At 35.7% G+C, this 18814-nt stretch overlaps 1 protein-coding gene across 3 annotated transcripts in view; it reads right to left on the bottom strand.

The window, feature by feature from the left end:
• SH3BGRL2 (SH3 domain binding glutamate rich protein like 2) overlaps window positions 1-18814 on the bottom strand; it is an 86349-nt gene that overhangs the window by 6303 nt on the left and 61232 nt on the right. For 2 of the 3 annotated variants that reach the window (XM_074237379.1, XM_074237380.1), the window contains exon 3: window positions 5223-5303. In XM_074237379.1, the coding sequence (XP_074093480.1) occupies window positions 5223-5303 (81 nt within the window). Of the gene's footprint in view, window positions 1-3204; window positions 3345-5222; window positions 5304-18814 lie in introns of those variants that run through there. The other variant, XM_074237381.1, reaches the window with a different exon arrangement.

Below are 18814 nucleotides of genomic sequence, written 5' to 3'. Positions count from 1 at the left end.
GTTGTGCTAGACTAACTTCATCTCCCTTTATGACAAAGAAGGGGAGAGAACACCAGTAAATCAGAGGAATGTCTGAGACAAGAGTTTTCCCAAATTTTATCAATTTAACAAAGTTTGAGATGTGGACTTAAGGGACAAAATGGAGCAAAATAGACTAATGATAGGTTAAGCAAAAAAGGGATAGAGGACTCCTTTTGACAGAAATTTGACAGAGATTTTGAAAAATCTCACTTCCTTTTCTCCAGACTGTTGTTGGACTCCCTTCTTGTTCTGACTGTGAGAAAATAAGATGACTCAAATATGGCAGAGACAGTAGAAATAATAAACAGATTGTTTGGTCTAAAAAGTTCTTGACAAGCCAGAACAATGAAGCTAAGATAAGATGAAATTTAATAAGAACAAATGTAAAATTTGAACTTAGATTCAAAATGTCAACTTTAGAAGCAGAATAGGTAAGATGTAGATAGAAAACAGTTCCTCTGAAAAAGATCTGGGAACCTAATCAACAATGTGGCATGGTAGCTAAAAAAAAAAATCTCATGTTTTTTCCCAGGCACCATTAAGAGAGCCTTAGTGTTCAGCATAAAGGAAGTAATGATTCTCCATTTTCTGCCCTTGTCAGGTTAATCACTTTGGGGGCACTATATTTTTAGGAAAGATATAAACATAATAGAATACATTTTTTAAAAAATGACCAGATTAGTGAAATGGCTTGACTCCTTTCCATACATTATTCTATTTCCTGGAAGAGCAGCTAGGTGGAGCAGTGGAGGATAGAAGTTCAAATCCAGCCCCAGACACTTGACACTTACTAGCTAAGTGACTTTGGGTAAGTCACTTGACTCTGATTGCCTCACATCTAAGACCATCTCTAGTCATCTTGATTTATATCTGGCCACTGACCCAGATGGCTCTAGGGGAGACATTGAGGCTGGTGACTTAGCACAGCACCCTCTCACTCAAATCTAATTCATGTGCTTGTCATGGCAACATGGTCTTCTTTGAAAATGAAGGACAAACATCACCATCACCCTGGAAGGAACTAGGGATATTCAAAAGACAACAGTAGATGGGAAAAGATGAAGGATGGAATGTTAACTGTCTTAAGTATTGAAAAGGCTAAAATGTAAAAGACTAGTGTTCCCTTTCTCTCTCTCTCATCTTTAATCTCTCTTATCTACTGATTCCTTCCCCTTTGCCTATAAAATATAACCTGATCTCCCAAATCATTAAAAAAAAATAAAACTCTCACTTGTCCCTAAGTATCACCTCAAGTACTAGTCTTCTTCTATTTCTTCATCATTTCAGAGACAAAGTTCTATAAAACATTTTCTTCTCTTGTTAACTCTACTTCCTTTCCTTTCACTCTCAACCTTTTTCAGACTGGCTTTCAACCTCATCATTCAACAGAAACTGATTTCTCTAAGATTATTTTCATTTTTCTTTCAATATGATCTTTCTTATTTTTTTTTTTTTTTAGGTTTTTGCAAGGCAAACGGGGTTAAGGCCACACAGCTAGGTAATTATTAAGTGTCTGAGGTCAGATTTGAACTCAGGGACTCATGACTCCAGGGCCCGGGCTCTATCCACTATGCCACCTAGCCGCCCCTTTCTGAAGCTTTTGATGCTGTTAATCACCCTTTTTTGGAAACTCTCCTGACAGTGTTCTCTCAATTTTGTCCTATACAACATCAACTGTTGAGTCTCCTTTGAGTATCTTCATGGATATCATTTTCCCAAACATGGGCATGATTGAAAGCTGAGTCTCCATAAATTGTCTTACAATGACCATGGGTTTAATAATCACCCCAAATGCAGATGACTCCCAGATCTCCCTGATTTCTCCTGAGTTTCAGTCCTACACAATGAATTCCCTCTTAGACATTTCAAACTAGATGACCCACAGGTATCTCAAACTCAAACTGAACACATCCAAAACAAAATTAATTATCTTTCTCCCTCAAACTCTTCAGAATTTTCTTGTTTCTGTATCTTTCAGTGACCTAGCTGTGTGTCTTTGGAGTCTTCTTTGATCCTTCTCTCTCCCTTATTCCACATAACTAATCAGGTGCCAGAGTTGCTGATTCTACACCCACATTTCTTGTATCCTTCTCTCTATTCAAATGACCATCATCCTAGCTCAAGCTTACATTATCTCTTATCAGAAATACTTCAATGGCCTCCTAATTGGCATCCCTGACTTAAATCTTTCCCTCATCTAATCTGTACTGCATATAACTACCAAAGTGATTTTCCTTAAGGCACAAGTTTAACCAAGTCACTTTCTGGCTCAGTGAACTCCAATGGTTCTCATTACCTTTAGAATTAAATACAAACTCTTCTGCTTGGCATTTAAAATCCAATCTAACTTCCACCCAATTTTTCTACTACATTATTCCCTTTCAAGTACTTTTTTCTCAGCCAAACTAGCCCACTTGTTATTTTCCCTTACTGAAGGTCTTCAAGCATAGACTGAATGACCATTTGTTGGTGATGTGGTAGAAGAAATGTTTTGGTCAAAAATAGGATGCATTTTATAACCACTAAGGAACTGTTCGGGCTTTATGATTACACAACACACATTTTTAGTTCTTTGCAGATAAATTTGCATTCTTAAGATCCTTTTGTGAGAAATTCTGTGTAGATACTAGAATTTTAACACAAACGCAATCAGTCTATATTAAGAACACTTCCAAGAACCTTTTTAACGTGTATGTGTGGGCTTTGTTTTTGCTTAACACATGTACAGGGAAAACACCCACAACCATCTGGAGGTTCAAATGATGAAAAACAAAACACTACTTTATACCAGAAGTATACTAATAGGGCCTGTTTTTAACTTGTGTTCTTTGTTTTTGTTTTTTGAGACAGGGTCTCCTACCTCACCCAGGCTGGAAGGACATCGGCTATTAATGGGTCCAGTTCCACTGCTGACTGGTACAGAAGCTTTAACTTACTCCATTATTCTGACCGTGGCTTGTTCATTTAGTCTGTTGGATTTTTGCTCTCCAAGGGCTCACCATATTGGAAGAAGGTTCAGAGCAGGCATCCTATTGCTTTTAGCCCTATTATAGCTTAGAACTCCCAAAATAAAGTCATCTACTCAGAAATAACATCACTATGCCCTTCCTTTCTCTTACCAAGTTTGTACAATATAAAAAGTTCTAGAGAACTTTAGAAGAATCTATTTCTCCCAAAAATATAAACATTCTAAATAATTTGCATTTATTTCTGTTCATTAGATAAAAATTAGAAATCTTGAAATCAAGACTCAAAATGAAAATATAATCAGATTTATCCATTTGCATCTTCTCTCTTTTATCATTTTCTTCTTACTGTGGTATCTGGAAGAGGAACAATGAAAATAAGAGGTAATATTCAAAACTGTTTTTAGAGGGTGGAAGGTTGATATAGCAAACAAAAAAATGTAAAAAAACAAATTAGCTATTTTTCTTTCTAGTATTCTTCTAGGAGACAATCTGGAAGGAGAAGAATTTAAAACCTGAGGAACTTCCCTAATTATTCTAGTCTCCTGTTACCGTGAACATTAAAAAAAAATACCAATAATAAAAAAACAACTTAAAGTCCACTGACTGCCCTCTTATTTTAAGGATAGGCAAACCCAAAATAAGACTTTTCCTTAAGCCAGAAACAATCTCTTCTCCAAGTATTTGTTACTTTAATGTAATATACCAAGAATCCATGGACATTAAGTCAAGGAATAATTGGATGTGGACCTAGAAGAGACATTAAAGATCATCTATACCAACCACCTCATTTTATAAATAGGAAAATCTTAATAATATTTTATAAAAAGTCTAATTAAAAATTTTTTAAATTTGTTTTACAAAAACTTAATAATAATTTTACAAAGAAAAAATAAGACCTAAAGAAATTTTAAAACTTATCCAAAGTCACGTAATGATGATGACCCACATTTATATTGCATTACACACCTCAGCTCAATTGAACCCCTCCACAATCCTCTGAGGCAGGAACTACTGGTATTACTCTTCGTATTTTGAGGGAATTAAGGGTCAGAGAAATCAAATGACTTATCTATGGTGACTTGAACCCAGGTCTTCTTGACTCCATATTCAACACTCTAATTGCCACACAATTCTGACCCTCTTACAAGTAGTAAGTAATAGAACTGTGATTCAAGCCCATGTTCTTTAGCTCTAGAGCCAGTGCTTTCAAATGAATATAAATCTCTTTTATTATAATTAATGAAATCAGTCTTTCCTAATTAGAGTTTGTATCTTCCAAATTCCAAATATTAAAAAGTCTAATTTGTAAGTGGTTTCAAGAGTATGGAAAGACTGCAATCATGCCAATTATTTCTGGATCTAGACAACAAAAAGGAGAACCAGGTCTAGACCTTCTATATTCTGCACAAAAACTACCAATGGAGACAATGTTAATATCAAGTGACTTCATCATCACACTGTATAAAGACTGACAACATCATATCAATACTGACCATATCTGTCACAAGTAATTCCTTGTTCTGTAGTTGAGCACTGTTCAGACACAACTAGGCATTTTAAAAAATCAAATTTTATTCAATTTCCACTTTAACAAATATTTAGGTGCCAAGTGCTGAGGATAAAGAAGAAATGACTCAGTCCTCATCCTTAAAGAGCTTATAAATTGAAACAGGTTTCTACTTTCTGAACCTGACAAATGAAGAGGGAGTCAGATCATAAAAGTTCAAAAGAGCTTTTGGTTTGAATGGTCAAGGGCATAATTTGTTGTTATTGCTACTGAGAGCAGTTTTCCCTATCTAGCCTGGGCTTGTGCCAGTCTTTCATGGACCTCACTCCCACTTTAATCCAAAAGCTTTTATTTACTGTTTTTGACCTGGTTCAGCTGTTTCATCCTTTCACTACTGGGATTCACCATATTAAACAATTTTAGTCTGAAGCTCAGAACTTCTGAAACTTTCTAACAGAAGTAACCAAAAAAAGGTATAGACACAGAGAGAATTCCTATTCCTAAAGATAATTACTTGTCAGAGATGGAATACTATATCATTCCTGAGTGCCCATCCATATCTACAATTCCATGATCTGTTTTGAATGGACTTAACTTCTTAACTTTCAGTTAATTGGCTGAGAAAATGAAAAATAAAATATAGGACAGCATAAATGAGTCCACACCCTTAACTTGGATTTTAGAAGAATAAATTCCAATGAGGGATTATGAAGATATTTATTTACCTTTGATGGCAATCTTGCTTTCAGGCCTAAGAATGAAAACACTGTGTTGCTTTCCTTTGATTCAAAAAAGCTGTCATAATCCTAAAAGGAGAGAGAGAGAGAGAGAGAGAGAGAGAGAGAGAGAGAGAGAGAGAGAGAGAGAGAGGAGGAGAGAAACAAAATCAAACAGTATCTTTGATGCCATATATATATATATATATATATATATATATATATATATAATACTTTAATTTTAATAAAAATAAAAAATAAAAAATAAAATAACTATCTATTTTTAGGGTATTTGATGCTTTTATTCAAATCATTTTAAATCCTCCCTTTTCTTCTCATGGCAATGGAAGAGTCACATAAATTAAATAGGGAAAATGGCCACAATAATTCATTCATTCCCCGCAACAAACCAAGTAAGATTCAATTGCATCAGTTTTTCTATCTATAAATGAAGAAGGATACAATCTTTCAGTACTAGGTTGATGAGAAATTTAAAATGTCAAAATTTTTGAGAAAAAGTAATTCAGAAAACAAGAATAAATCATTTTCTAAGAAGGGGGTTCTTAAACTCTTTTTGTGGTATAGACACCTTTGGATGGTGTCTACTGACTCCTAGGAAAGTCTACTGACAACTCAGAATAATGTTTTTACATGCATAAAATAATATTACAAAGGAATCATGCTGAAAAATCATACTGAGAAATAATTAATTATTTTAGCAAAGTTCATGGACCCAAAATAAAGAATTACTCCTTATCTTCTAAGTGCTAAAGTCTTGCAGATTTTCCTGGAATAGTATATGAACTTTCTTCTAACATGCTACTTCAGATGCAACAGGACAAAAACCACAGACAACAGGGCTTCAGACTTTGCCCTGACTTACAATTCATTCTAGCTTTGGAACACTAGTCCTGAGGCTCTTACTATTATAACTGTGAGTGCCCAAGCACCAACTCTCATGGTTCACTAGCTACAAGAATGCCCCAGGCCTCTTTCACTTTCCACCCTGCACATTGTCTTGACAAGTAACTCTGAAGCCCATTTTCCAACTCTTTTCTCTGAGAACTGTAATTATATCACTACTGCCATCTATGTTAAAAAGGATAATCGATCAACTTCCATGGCCAAATCAAAACACTCTTCCCAGGAAGTCACTCCCCTAATTTGGGCTATTTTCTCCATTAGCACGTTCATTGCATGAGAGAACTCAGGGATTGTCTTTTTTTTTTTTGTACTGATAATCCTAATACTTGATACGCTAATGAAGTCTTTTTTTCATTTACTTAATTTTCTACTCTTTTTATAATATGGGATTTGGATTTTCCCAATCTGAGATCTGAAAGTAGAAATCACATATATATATTATCTAACAAGGAAAGTATTTTGTAATATTAAGATGCTATAAAACTGTCAGTTATTTATTAAACAGGAAAGCTATTTTTTTAGCCAGAAACCCTGGAGGGGTCTTCCTTTACAGATTGATTTTTTAAAACTATGCAAAAGAGGCTATTCTTTACTTCATTTCTTTCTTACCTGCCTTAATCACAGATTGGTCATTGCCTCAGTCAAACCGAGACCCGTTAGTTTAAACTGAAACCTTAGCTTAAAAAAGCCAGAGTCTTCAATGAATCCAGGGCCATCTCCAGTCATTCCAATCCTATCTGACCACTGGACCCAGAAGGATCTAGATGAGAAAGTGAGGCTAGTGATTTTATACAGCCCCGCCACACTTAAATCCAATTCACATGCATGTCATGGCATCACCAGCCTGAAATCATGGTCTTCTTCCAGAACAACAACAACAATCATCCTAAGTACAGGATGCCTTCAGGTGCACTACATCATCTTTCATTTACTGGATGAGCCCTTAAAGAACTCAATAAATGAATCAACATATGAATAACATTTATGTAAACCTTAAAGCAATATCAGTGGCTATTGACTTGCTCTCTAGGGTTATCCTTATATCTACTCAGTAAGGATCTTGTTTGTAGCCATTCTCATACATGCATGTTGTCTTCATTAGAATGTAAGCTGCCTGAGGGAAAGGATTGCTTTATTTTGTCTTTATATCCCCAATAAATACTTGATGATTGGTTCATCATCTATCATCCTCATCATCAATTCATATATTTAATTTTTTTTAAAAAATCCTAGCCTGGGTTTATAAACTAATTAGCTTTAAACTTTTTGGTTTGTGTGTGTGTGTTGATTAAAAAACAAAACAAACAACAGTTTATTTTTTTTTTTAGAAAAATTAGAGGGTTTCTAAAATGTAGCATGGCTTTTCTGTGGATAATTCACAGGAAATATGGGACAATATTTACACGGGATAAGAAGGCATGAAAGGGCAATGATCTGTAATAGTGACAAATAAAACATCAAAATGAAATGTCCTACAGAATTTGGCAAAGTTTCTTCAAGGACAGTATGACCATTCTGACTCATGAAAACAAAATAATTGGGACATTTCTTTAGGGACTACCCAAGTTCCACAGAGAACTTACAAATTTCTCTTACCATAAAGATTAGAGGGTAACTTAGACTATGCTGTTGATATATATATTAAAGAGGACAAAAATATTTAAAGGAAGGACTGTGAAATGCCTAGTGTAACATTATTTGTTACTATTTCATTGTGCATCCTTGGTGCCTCATCTGCCTACAGCATATCTATAGTTCCATATTCCAGGGGCCCATGATTTTATCAGCCAAAGCATGTCCTCCACTGGTACAGCAGTCCCTTCTCAATCTTCATGGACATTCTTTGTGGGTAGCTGTGGCTGAAAAATTTTCTGTGTGACTGAAGCACAACTTGGACAAAGGCAAAAAGAGATGGGGGAAGAGACAGATGAAGGAGAGAGAAAGCCAGTTCTGCTGGATTACAACTTGTGGGACAGAGCCTTGCTCAATGAAGCTGGGAGAGGCTGGATTAGAACCAGGACTATACTTGTTACTAGAATCAGTTGCAAACTCTTTCCTGCAATAGAAGGTATCTGTTAAAAGTTCATAGACAGATGTAAAGACTACTACAAAAGGGGAGGAGAACAGGCAGAGGAAAGACAACCATACACAAAATTAGAAAAGAAAATTTCCTGCATGTTCAACTCTTTCTTATGTTTCCGCTTCTCTGAGATTTCTTTTGATTTCCTTGCTTTAGGGAACTCCAAGTCAGGAGACGCTTCCGCCAAGGATGCTTTCTCCACAGTCTTTGAGAGTTGCCCCAGCATTGAGAGATTAAGTAATTTGTCTAGGGTCACCCAGGCAGTAGTAGCAGAAGTAGGGCATGAACCCAGATCATCCTGGTTATTTATAAACTATGTCTTAATGCCTCTAATGAACAATAAAGTGTAAATGTATATGACTACTAATTTAATGGTTGTCTGGAAAAGAAAACAAGGCTTCTTTACATAGACATTTTTAGAGCAAAAAAAATTAATAAAACCTGTTTCCTTTTGAGATTTCTCAGACAATAAACATCTTATTGCTGCTATTATTATTGGTACTGAATGATATTGATGTGATTTGAATGTTCAGGATTACTAGATTAACACATTTCCTAGTTCCTGGCTCCAGAATTACAAACTGAACCCTGTCCAGAAGTTGTAAAAGAAAAGCAACAATTTTTTTTTTGAGATAGAGCCTCATTTCTTGGAATTTCCTATTGCATTTGATTCATAAATATTTGAACTGTGTGACAGCAATGACTCTGCTCTGGGAGCCAGTTTATCTCCAGGCTACAGCTAGACAGAGTCCAGCTGTTTTGAAGCCATAGTCATGACAGTCTGTTCTTTCCAGACTACAGCATCTGTATGACAGGGATAAATTAATAAAGTGTTATGCCCATGTAGGTTTGCAGTTCTCAGATAATACAAAAATCTTGAATTCAAATGACTTGCAGTATAAGTAAGGTTATGATTAAAAAGTGAATTATTGAAGTAGTGTGAATACTAGTAAAATTTCAAGACAGAAAATAGTATTAAAAACCATTTCTAAGCCAGGTGTGGTGGCACCTGACCACACTCCTTGTGGCTAGAGGAAATTAAGGAAGGTGGATGGTTTGAGCTCTGGACTTCTGATCTAAAGGAGGGCTAAAGTTGATTGAGCAGCTACCAATATGATGGAAGACCAGAAGACTAGCAGGTTTTCTGAGGAGAGGTGTGAACTAATTCCAAAAAACCTAGATAGGTAAAAGCTTTGGTCAAATGCATTGAGGGAGCTAGTCAGGTCAGTGGTGATTATACTTACAGCCTGAATGAAATAAGGGAGAACAAGTCTCAAAATTCATTTCTGTATGACAAAGCTATTTGTCTTGTGCCCCTGACTCAGAGACCATCAATATCTCTTTCCCCACTACCTAAAAAATGAAGCCCAATCTCCTTCACCTGGCACTCAAGGTCCTCCTAGATTAAGACTCAATTTACATTTTTACCCTTATCTCCTACTAACCTCTCTGCACACATCTTTTGCTACAAACCAAGCTCCTTGATGATCCCTGAACATTCCCAACATTCCAAACTTTCCTGCCCCAAGCCCTTTGTTTATGCTATTCTCCCACCTGGAACCTAATCCCTGACAGTTCTACCTATCCAACTCATTTGAAGTGATCTATGATCCTGCTTTGTCCTTTCCTCATTCTCCTGTCATCTAGAAACAATCTAATGATGGTATTCCATCTCTTGTACAGGGTGTACGTTCTACCTAGAATTACAAATAATTTGTATAAATAGAAGCAACATTATATATGCAAAAGAACACTGAATTTAAAGGCAAAAGATGTGATTTTGAATCTTGACTGCTACTTATTATAGGATTTTTGGCCAAATGACTTCAATTTCCTTTATTTCAAATGGAGAGATCAGGGGTTCTTACAGTGAGATCCATTAATTTTTTTTTTGATTTTCAAAACTGCTTCTTATTTTTCAGTCATTTCTGTCATGTCTGACTCTTTGGAACCCATTTGGAATTTTTGTGGCAATGATACTGGAATAGTTTGTGATTTCCTTCTCCAGTTCATTTTTCAGATAGGGAAAATAAGGCAAACAGGATTAAAGGACTAGTCCACCATCACACAGCTAGTCAGCATCTGAGGTCACATTTGAACTCAGGCCTAAGTACTCTCCTACTTTGTCACCTAACTGATCTTAAAAACTATTTTAATCTAATTGATTTCCTTTGAAAGCCTATATATTTTATATCTTTAAGAATATTATTCTGAGTAGCAGTGCACAGACTTCACTGTGACATGTAAAACCAGTAAAGAATCCCTTGCCTGGATGGTCTCTACAATCCCTTTCTAAATCTAAATCCTAAGACATTTCCTTAGGTGGCTGTAAACTCCATCAGGGCAAGGGACTATTTCTTAATCTTTTTTCCTTTGCAAATCCTAAAGCACCTAGTCCAGGACCTTGGGCACAATAGATTTTTAAAATTATTGTTTTAAATATATTTTTTAAAATCATTAATGAATACTATATGCAAAGCACTATGCTAGAAACTGGGAGGTAAAGGGAGTGGAGGAAGAGAAGGAAACAACATGGTTCCTGCCCAAAGCAACATAGAATAAATATTTGTTGCATGTCTTAATAAATGTCCAGGTTGCTAGGCCTTAATAACAACATTTCAAAAATTCTGGTTTAAGGAACATGTTCCCATGACAAATGCTTTCTCTGGTTCCTGACTGGATAATAATGGCTCTCCATAAGCCCGTCACACTAAACGTGAGGAGGGAGAGACAAAAGCTAAAAAAAAAAAGCATAGCTGGGTTCTCCACTATTACATTAGTCTTCTTTTATGGAATGCAATTAACATTGGGGGCTTAAATGCAAGGTCTCCACTAAAGGTCTATTCAAAGCCTCAAAGCATGAAGGTGACCTTCAATTCTCCAAGGTTAAGGCAGAGGAGTGTGAGCTCTGGTGACTTCTCTCAACCCAGAATATGAGCTGGCTAAAGGACTGTATCTATTTTCTGTAGACCAGCTCCACCCCATCAGAAACTAGGGCTCCACTCCTGGCCCCCTCCAGTTCTGATAACCGAGTCTTTTACTTTATCTGGGTAGGAACAAGCCTACTCCATTTCCCTTGTCTTGCCAGCTGCCTCCTCTCCCAGTCCTCCTAAGTCACCTTGCCCCTCTTCCCTAACAGAATGCAAGGTCCCCGTAGAGGGGCTTTCTTGTGCGTTTTTGTATGTTCCCAGCTGCTTAATAGTGTTTAACAGAGACTAAATGTCTTCTCTCTCTCTCTCTCTCTCTCTCTCTCTCTCTGTCTCTCTGTCTCTCTGTCTCTCTGTCTCTCTCTCCCCCTCCCTCCCTCCCTCCCTCCTCAAAGACATTTTGACCAGTTTGCAGGGTAACCGTGTTTTTCTTTTTCCTGCCTCAGCAACTTCTGAAAACTACATACTAAATTTAGATAGGTATAAAACACTGGTATTTGAAGCAAAGGATAGGATGAGAAATGGACCTATGATTTCCTGGCAGAGGAAACACTCAATAAGGAAATTTCCCCTCTTCCAGCACATTCTTTGCTAGGTATTCACTTAAGTGACTTGCCCAGGGTCATACAGTCAGTATGTTTCTAGGAGACTTGAAATCTGTCAGGACTTTCTGACTTCAAGGGGACATGGAGATAAACAGACAAGAATTCTGCCATAGCCCAATAAATTAAAACAATTTAATAGGAGACACAGATACACACACACACATACATACATACATACATACATACATACATAAAAACATACATACTCGACCTATCTTGAGCTTGGAGAAATAATTGAATGAGAGTGACAGATAAGGGCTGCCTCCTCACACACACATATATAGTCTTCCTCCTGCTATTTCACTACAGAAATACTGGCTCTTGGCTTTGTTCAAATTTCAATCCCTGCAGACCAGGAATGTGATTTCGAATAACCTATTTGTTGTATTCATTCATGTTTGTTCAGTTGTGACTAAATTATACTACAGCACATAATCTAGGTATCCCAGGGAGTTGTTTGCAATGTACTTTTTTATATAACCAGAGCTAAGTAATTCTGTTCCTATGACAATAAGTCTGGCTTATTCTTCTTTTCGCAGATCTTGATGAAAGATGGGACTGATCCAGAAAATGGAGGAAGTAAATAATGGGGATAGGAAATACTGTAGATTATAAGAGTGGGAGGTAAGAGGGGGTGATATACATCAACAATAGCAATGTGTGACTATATCACCTTCAGGCATGCATAATTACTGGAATGAGCTAGAAGAGCAGTTCTAAAAGGCGGTAGGCTCCATGGTCAGTCAGGCAGACAAATCATTGGCAGATGATTACCTTTAAAAGAAAAAAGAAAACAATCCAGGAACCCAGGGCCTCCAGAAAGAACTTTAAATTGCTATCAAAAATTAGCTAGAACAGCAATTCATTAAAATAAGTAGAGAAACAGGAATTTAGACAATCTGCATATTAAAACAAACAATTATATTTACTGTTGAATTGGAATGAACTGAACCAGTGATTCATTGATATAAAGGTTTCACTGCCAATGCAGATCTAAAGGCATTTGTAACTTAAGAATTTTAAATTACATAGCCCAAAGGTGGCAGAGGTTTAACTGAAACCCAGGTCTTTCAGACAGTGAGCTTAATTCTCTCACTATTATCAGCAGTTCTCAAAGTGTGGTCTGGAGTCCCTAATGATCCCCAAGACTTTTTTTCAGGGGGTCTATGAAGTCAAAACTATTTTCATAATAATCATAAGATTTTAAATTACTAATATATCTCTAATATATATATAATACAAATAATTTCTAATGATAAATATCAGTAGATAAAATCTACACAAAAGCTCTCTGGGGAGAGCTGTAAGAGTTATAAAGGGGTCCTTAAACCAAAATCTTTGAGAATTGATGCACTATATCATATTTATACCTTCACCACTAAAACAATGTAGAATAATTCCCATAAACTATCTATGTAACTGGAATCTGGCTATACCTTAAAAAGCCTAACTATGTAGTAACTCTCAAGGTCTATACATAAGAAAGATTATGCTGCAAATTATGGAGAAACCTAACTTCTACATTCCAGGCTTTACATGTTTATATTGAAAACTTTAAGCTTAAATTGCTCATAAACTGAAATCAAAACCCTCACAAGAATTTTCATATATATTTATATAAACAAAGGAATTTAAATATAAACAAAATACTTTCTAAATTCTTAACTAGCTATTTTTCAGACACAGATTATTAGTTTTTCTCATGAAGTCTAACTAACTGAAAATGTTAAAATACTGCTCCTTATTATCATCAAAATATAGAAGCATAGATTTGGAGTTAGAAGGAGTCTTGGTAATCATATAGTAAGAAGAAAACCTCTCCTTTGCTTATTATTTAAAAAAACCTCAACTAATCCTCTGATGTGGGAATACCCATCATGAATCTAAAAATATATCTATGTGAATAGTGCTTTAGGCCACAGTGGTCCCTCTGCCCTTCCAATTCCATCCAGGTGCTCCATACAGCACTCTTGAGAAGCCTTTGGCACTGGGGCCCCCAAAGCCAGTGGTCCAAGCCTCCTTCCTCCCTTTAGCCTTATGATATGGAAAGTGAGGCCCATAGAAGTCAGCTTACATGCCCAAGGTCACCTAGTGATCAATCTTTGATTTGAACCAAGTTCTTTTTCTTCTTTAATTCAGTACTCTTCTTAACAGAGAGTGCTTCATCATGTCTGCATCTGATTTCATATGACTATTATGATTTTGGAAACAGGAGTTCTGACTACTAAATAATCATTAAGAAAGTACAATTAAAATTTTCCTGTACTTTTAAATTGGCTTTTAGAAATTCCCTCCAGGTTCCTTTTGTGCCACTCATACCCAGTTAAATGCTACCTTATACTAGGCACTAACCCTTAGAGTATGCTCTGAGTGGTTGGGTCTATGTTGATCCAAGCCCAATCACTGTCTCCTGGCTGTTTCCTTTCCCATTTTTCCCCCTTTCTTAACTTGACCTTTTGCTATTCTCCCTCAGTTATCTCTTCTTTGTATAACTCCACTACTTTCTTATAAACGCATTCTCTTTACTTTGATAAAGTACCTAAACTTGATTCCCCTATGACTACTCTCCCTCATTAAGGGATCATGGTTTTCTGCCTTCACTTTAGCCCTTCTTTCCCTCAGCTTCTGCCAATCAATCTGTCCTTGAAGTCTCTTCCCTTTTAACTCACAGCAATACTAAAATCTTGTTGCTTCTCCAAAGAACCTAGTTTGTGAACTTTTTGTAGTAACTTGTAAACTTTTTATGCAAATTGTGAATTAAAGTCAAACTTTTCTTATTTCCATGAGTCAAAGATTTTGGTGATTTTGTCACCCAAAGGTACCACAATTGTCCCCTTCTGATTTCCTCTCCCAAGGTGCTCTGGCAACACAATCAATATGAGGAGCATTCTCCACACTAAAAAAATTGAAGGTTATACCTATCTGGTTTGGAACATTGGATTTGGTCATGGACACCACATTTGGAAAGGACATTGATAAAATGGAAAACCTCCAAAAGAGGGCAAACAGAATGGTAAGCTGATTATATATATATATATATATTAAAATCAGTTTAGCATAGAAGAAAATGATCATTTTTCTTCTAAGTATCTGAAGAGCTGTTACAAGGAAGGGGAACTGTTACAAGTAAGGAATTGTAGATGGAAATTGCAAAGAAGCAAATTTAGGCCTGATATAGTTAAAAAAAATTCTAACAATGACTCAGAGGTAGTACATAGAGTTCTTCAAAATAAGACCAAATGATCAGTTTCCATGTCTGTATTGGAGGAAATTTATGTCCAAATATGGTTGTTTGTACTAAATGGCTCCTGAAGTCCCAACTCTGTGACTGATTCTCTGAAAGTAACACATACCTATGTATTTGAATAGTACTGGAATTTGAAAATGGAACAAAAATCCTACCATCTTAGTTTTTTCTAGTTTGAGAAGCAGCAAAAGCTTGAACAGACAAAAATAGACAAACTCATACTGTAGCAAAGTTATATTTTTTTTAGACTTGGTGTTCTTCCATAGTGTCAAGGACAAAGAGAAACTAGAAAATACTAACTCATCTGAAAGATTTGTGTCACATGTAACTAATCAGTATTCTTTTCTGATTATCAGCAGCTTCTGCCTTATTTTCATCATAATCTTTTCAAAACTAAATTTGCCAAGATTTAAACAACCCATTTAGTTATTCTTCATGCAAGATACAATTTTAAATATTAGGCAACTTGGACATTTTTCAGATAACTAAGAAGCTTGAAGGGCAGCTAAGTGGCACAGAGGATAGAATGCTAGTCTTAGAATCAAGAAAATGCAGTGTTCAAGTCTGGTTTTATTTACTATCTGAGTGTCCCTAGGAAAGTCACTCAATCCTGTTTGCCTCATCTGTAAAATGAACAGGAGAAGGAAATGGCAAACCCTTCCAGTACCTTTGCTAAGAAAATCGCAAATAGGGTCAGAAGGAATCATACATAATTGAAAAATGATAGAATAACAACAATACCTCAAGAAAGTAGTTTCTGTTACTGTTTGTTGAAGATCTTTGTTTTCTTATTACAAGACTATCATCCCCATTGAGGTTTTACAGCATTTAAATGATAATTTGCTTTTATTATATTTTATTTGGTGTCATGCTTTTATATTCAGTCATTTCAAACCAAAGCCCAACCCCATTGAATCCTTGCTTGTGTTAAAGAAAAGCCAAATAAATAAAAGCATCCAATATGGGAAAAAAGTGCTTTGAAGTTTTCAAAATGCTTTATAGAAAACTCTTTAACCACTACACCACACTACTGTACCACAGTCAAATTTTATTTGCTATCTTTAACTGGGAACCATGTTCCTTTTTATGCATGATATTAACATGATACTTGTATTTCAACCATTTAAAAATAAATTTATAACCTCTCACATTACTTAAATGTTGGAACCTGTCCTTACTCATTAATAAAGATTGTGATAAAAGCCCAAATTAGGGAGTTACTATTTAAAGAAAATATTTTTATGATTTTATAACATTTAACATTAGTAATAAAGTTGCTACTTTAATAATGTGCAAATATTTCACATCTAAGTCATGTGATGTTACTAATTTAAACTTTATTGAATCACAGTTCTAATGTATTGCTCCCTGGTATTATCTTTCATTACTCTGCTTTCAATACCTGATATTCAGTTCATTCCTGGTGGTCTCTTAAATGTTTAAGAAAATATTAAATCATTTTCTTTCAAACTGTTACTTTAAAGAACAGAGGCTGATGGTTCAAATGTCAACCTCAGACTGAAAAAAAAAAATGAACAACCAAAGAGCACTTGTGCCTAATGTGTGTCAGGCATCTTTTAGTTACAGGGGATTCAGTCAAAAGTGAGTCAGTCCTTGTCCTCAAGTAGCTTACATTCTATTTACATTCAATACTATTAGATGGGGAAATAAGTTCAATATCTGTATGGCTTTAGGAAGAAAAAAGTATTTTCTACTTCCTGAAAAGAACTAAAAGAATTAAAAATTTTAAGCCTTCCTATTTTCTCATCAAAAATTGTTTTACCTGACCTACATGTTTCAGTTAAAGTACACTGAAGCTTTTTTCCCCTCTGGCTACTTGGATTATTTTTTTTCTTCAAACAAAGCCATCAACAATTAGTTCAGCACCTCCTTTAGGGAAGGGTGAAAAATCACAAATATCATTAAGGGCAGGTCTGTACATGCCTTAACCCAGTGTCACAAGCTTGGTTCTTTTAATTGAACTTCTGAGTCTGGATGAAAAAGTCTCTTATTAACAGTGTAGAGAGTCATTTAAGAAAAACAGAAACTTCCTGGATATTGTCTAAATATTTGCTTTTTAAAATTATATTTTTGTAAAGAACATCCATTTGGCTATTTAAGACTTAAGAATTATGAAGGTTTAGCACTGTTTAAAAATTCTTATCAACTAAACCATCCTATTTGGACCTTTAAGTCAAATCTTTCGAAACTGGTGTCAGGAAGATTTCATAAGAGAAGAAACAACTGATCATATAGCGAGAGCCAGAAGGGACCTTGGAAGTCATCTGGTCCAATTCCCATCATTTTACAAATGAGGAAACTCAGGCCCAGGGAGATTAAGGGATTTATCCAAAGTCACACAAGTGGCAAATAGCAGAGCTGTCAAACCCAGGCTTCATGTTCTTCGACTGAGCTTATTTAGGGAACAATAAAGACAAACTGATTAAGCTGTCTTGGATCAGACAGCATTTGAGATGGAGAACCTTATAACAGTATGATTTTTCCAGGGTTCCCCAAAAGAGAAAAAGGGATGACGGGAGGGTGAGTGCATGTGAAACAGGTCCCTCCCTCCCAGCTGCTTTGAACAGCTGTGCTATTTTATTCTGCTAAACCAAGACAAGGGGTGAAGAACAGATATTTTCAGTTGTATTCCTGCCTAAGGAAGACACAGCCAAACAGGAGATTGGAGGAGATAAAAACTAGATCAGCCACGAAGAAAAGGGCCAACTTCAATCACTAACAAATGAAGTGAGGTAAACTGGATTGCCCTAGAGAAGGAAATGAACATGAATTTTTTTAAAGACTCCAAGCCTGAGTGCCAGTGGCTTAAAACTGGGCAGGGGCTGTTTCTTTCATGCCTGAGGGCATCCTGCAAGCAGAATTTCTTCACTTAGTGGCTAAGGGCTACTTTCAGTTCTCATCCATCTCATGAAATTATGATGGGGGGGAAGTGAACATCCTCTTGGAAGAATATGGAAGACATAGTCATATAAAATAGTTCCATTTAAACCTTTGAATAGACCAGCTTCCAAGAAGGACAAATTTTAAAGAGGTAGATTTTAAAATGTAGGCATAAATTTATATATCTTCTGTTTCTGGTCAAAGCAGTTCTAACTGCAATAAGTCTAGCATTATCCTCTCAAGAAATTAGCCTGAAAGGGAAAAACACAACACTGTAATTATTCAAATTCACTCAAGATAAACACATTTCTCCTCTCCTTTAGTTAATCTCTTTGAGAAGAAACTTTTAACAATTAATCTGTATTTTGACTGGCAGGATGAGACATAAAGCTCTATAGCCTATTAGGGTGAAATAAATAATCCTAAAGCAATAACTTGCAGAATTATGAAATCTTTCCTCCCAGTTTTGGTCTTAAGCATATAATAAATTGGTTCTATTGGCCTACCCTACGGTTTGACTATCCTTAAACATCTCTATAAGACTCTATACATGGCTAAGGATTGAAAGCACACATAGAATTAGTGCATTAAGAAAAAAAAAGCACGGGCTAAATGTTCAGGCAGGTTCATGGTTGGATGTGACATGTTGGGCCTTGAAAACTTTTAGCTGAGGGGCTTCAATATTCACAGCACAAACCATCATTTTAAGATACAATCACATCATAGGAATTTATCATGGCTGAACTCTAAGGCCATCAGTCTAGTAAAGATAAAAAAAAAGGCAGGATTAAACATTTAGAAGCAGTAGAAAACAAACAGTTGTAAAGAATAGATAAAATTGCAAAAGATATAATATTAAATTTTTATTCTTTGGAGCATAAAATCCAAGATTTTAAATTTGTGGGAGATGAGAAACT

The sequence above is a fragment of the Macrotis lagotis genome, chromosome 5 (genome assembly GCF_037893015.1).
Source record: "Macrotis lagotis isolate mMagLag1 chromosome 5, bilby.v1.9.chrom.fasta, whole genome shotgun sequence".
Lineage (NCBI taxonomy): Eukaryota > Metazoa > Chordata > Mammalia > Peramelemorphia > Peramelidae > Macrotis > Macrotis lagotis.
This window is presented reverse-complemented; position numbering and strand designations above follow the sequence as displayed.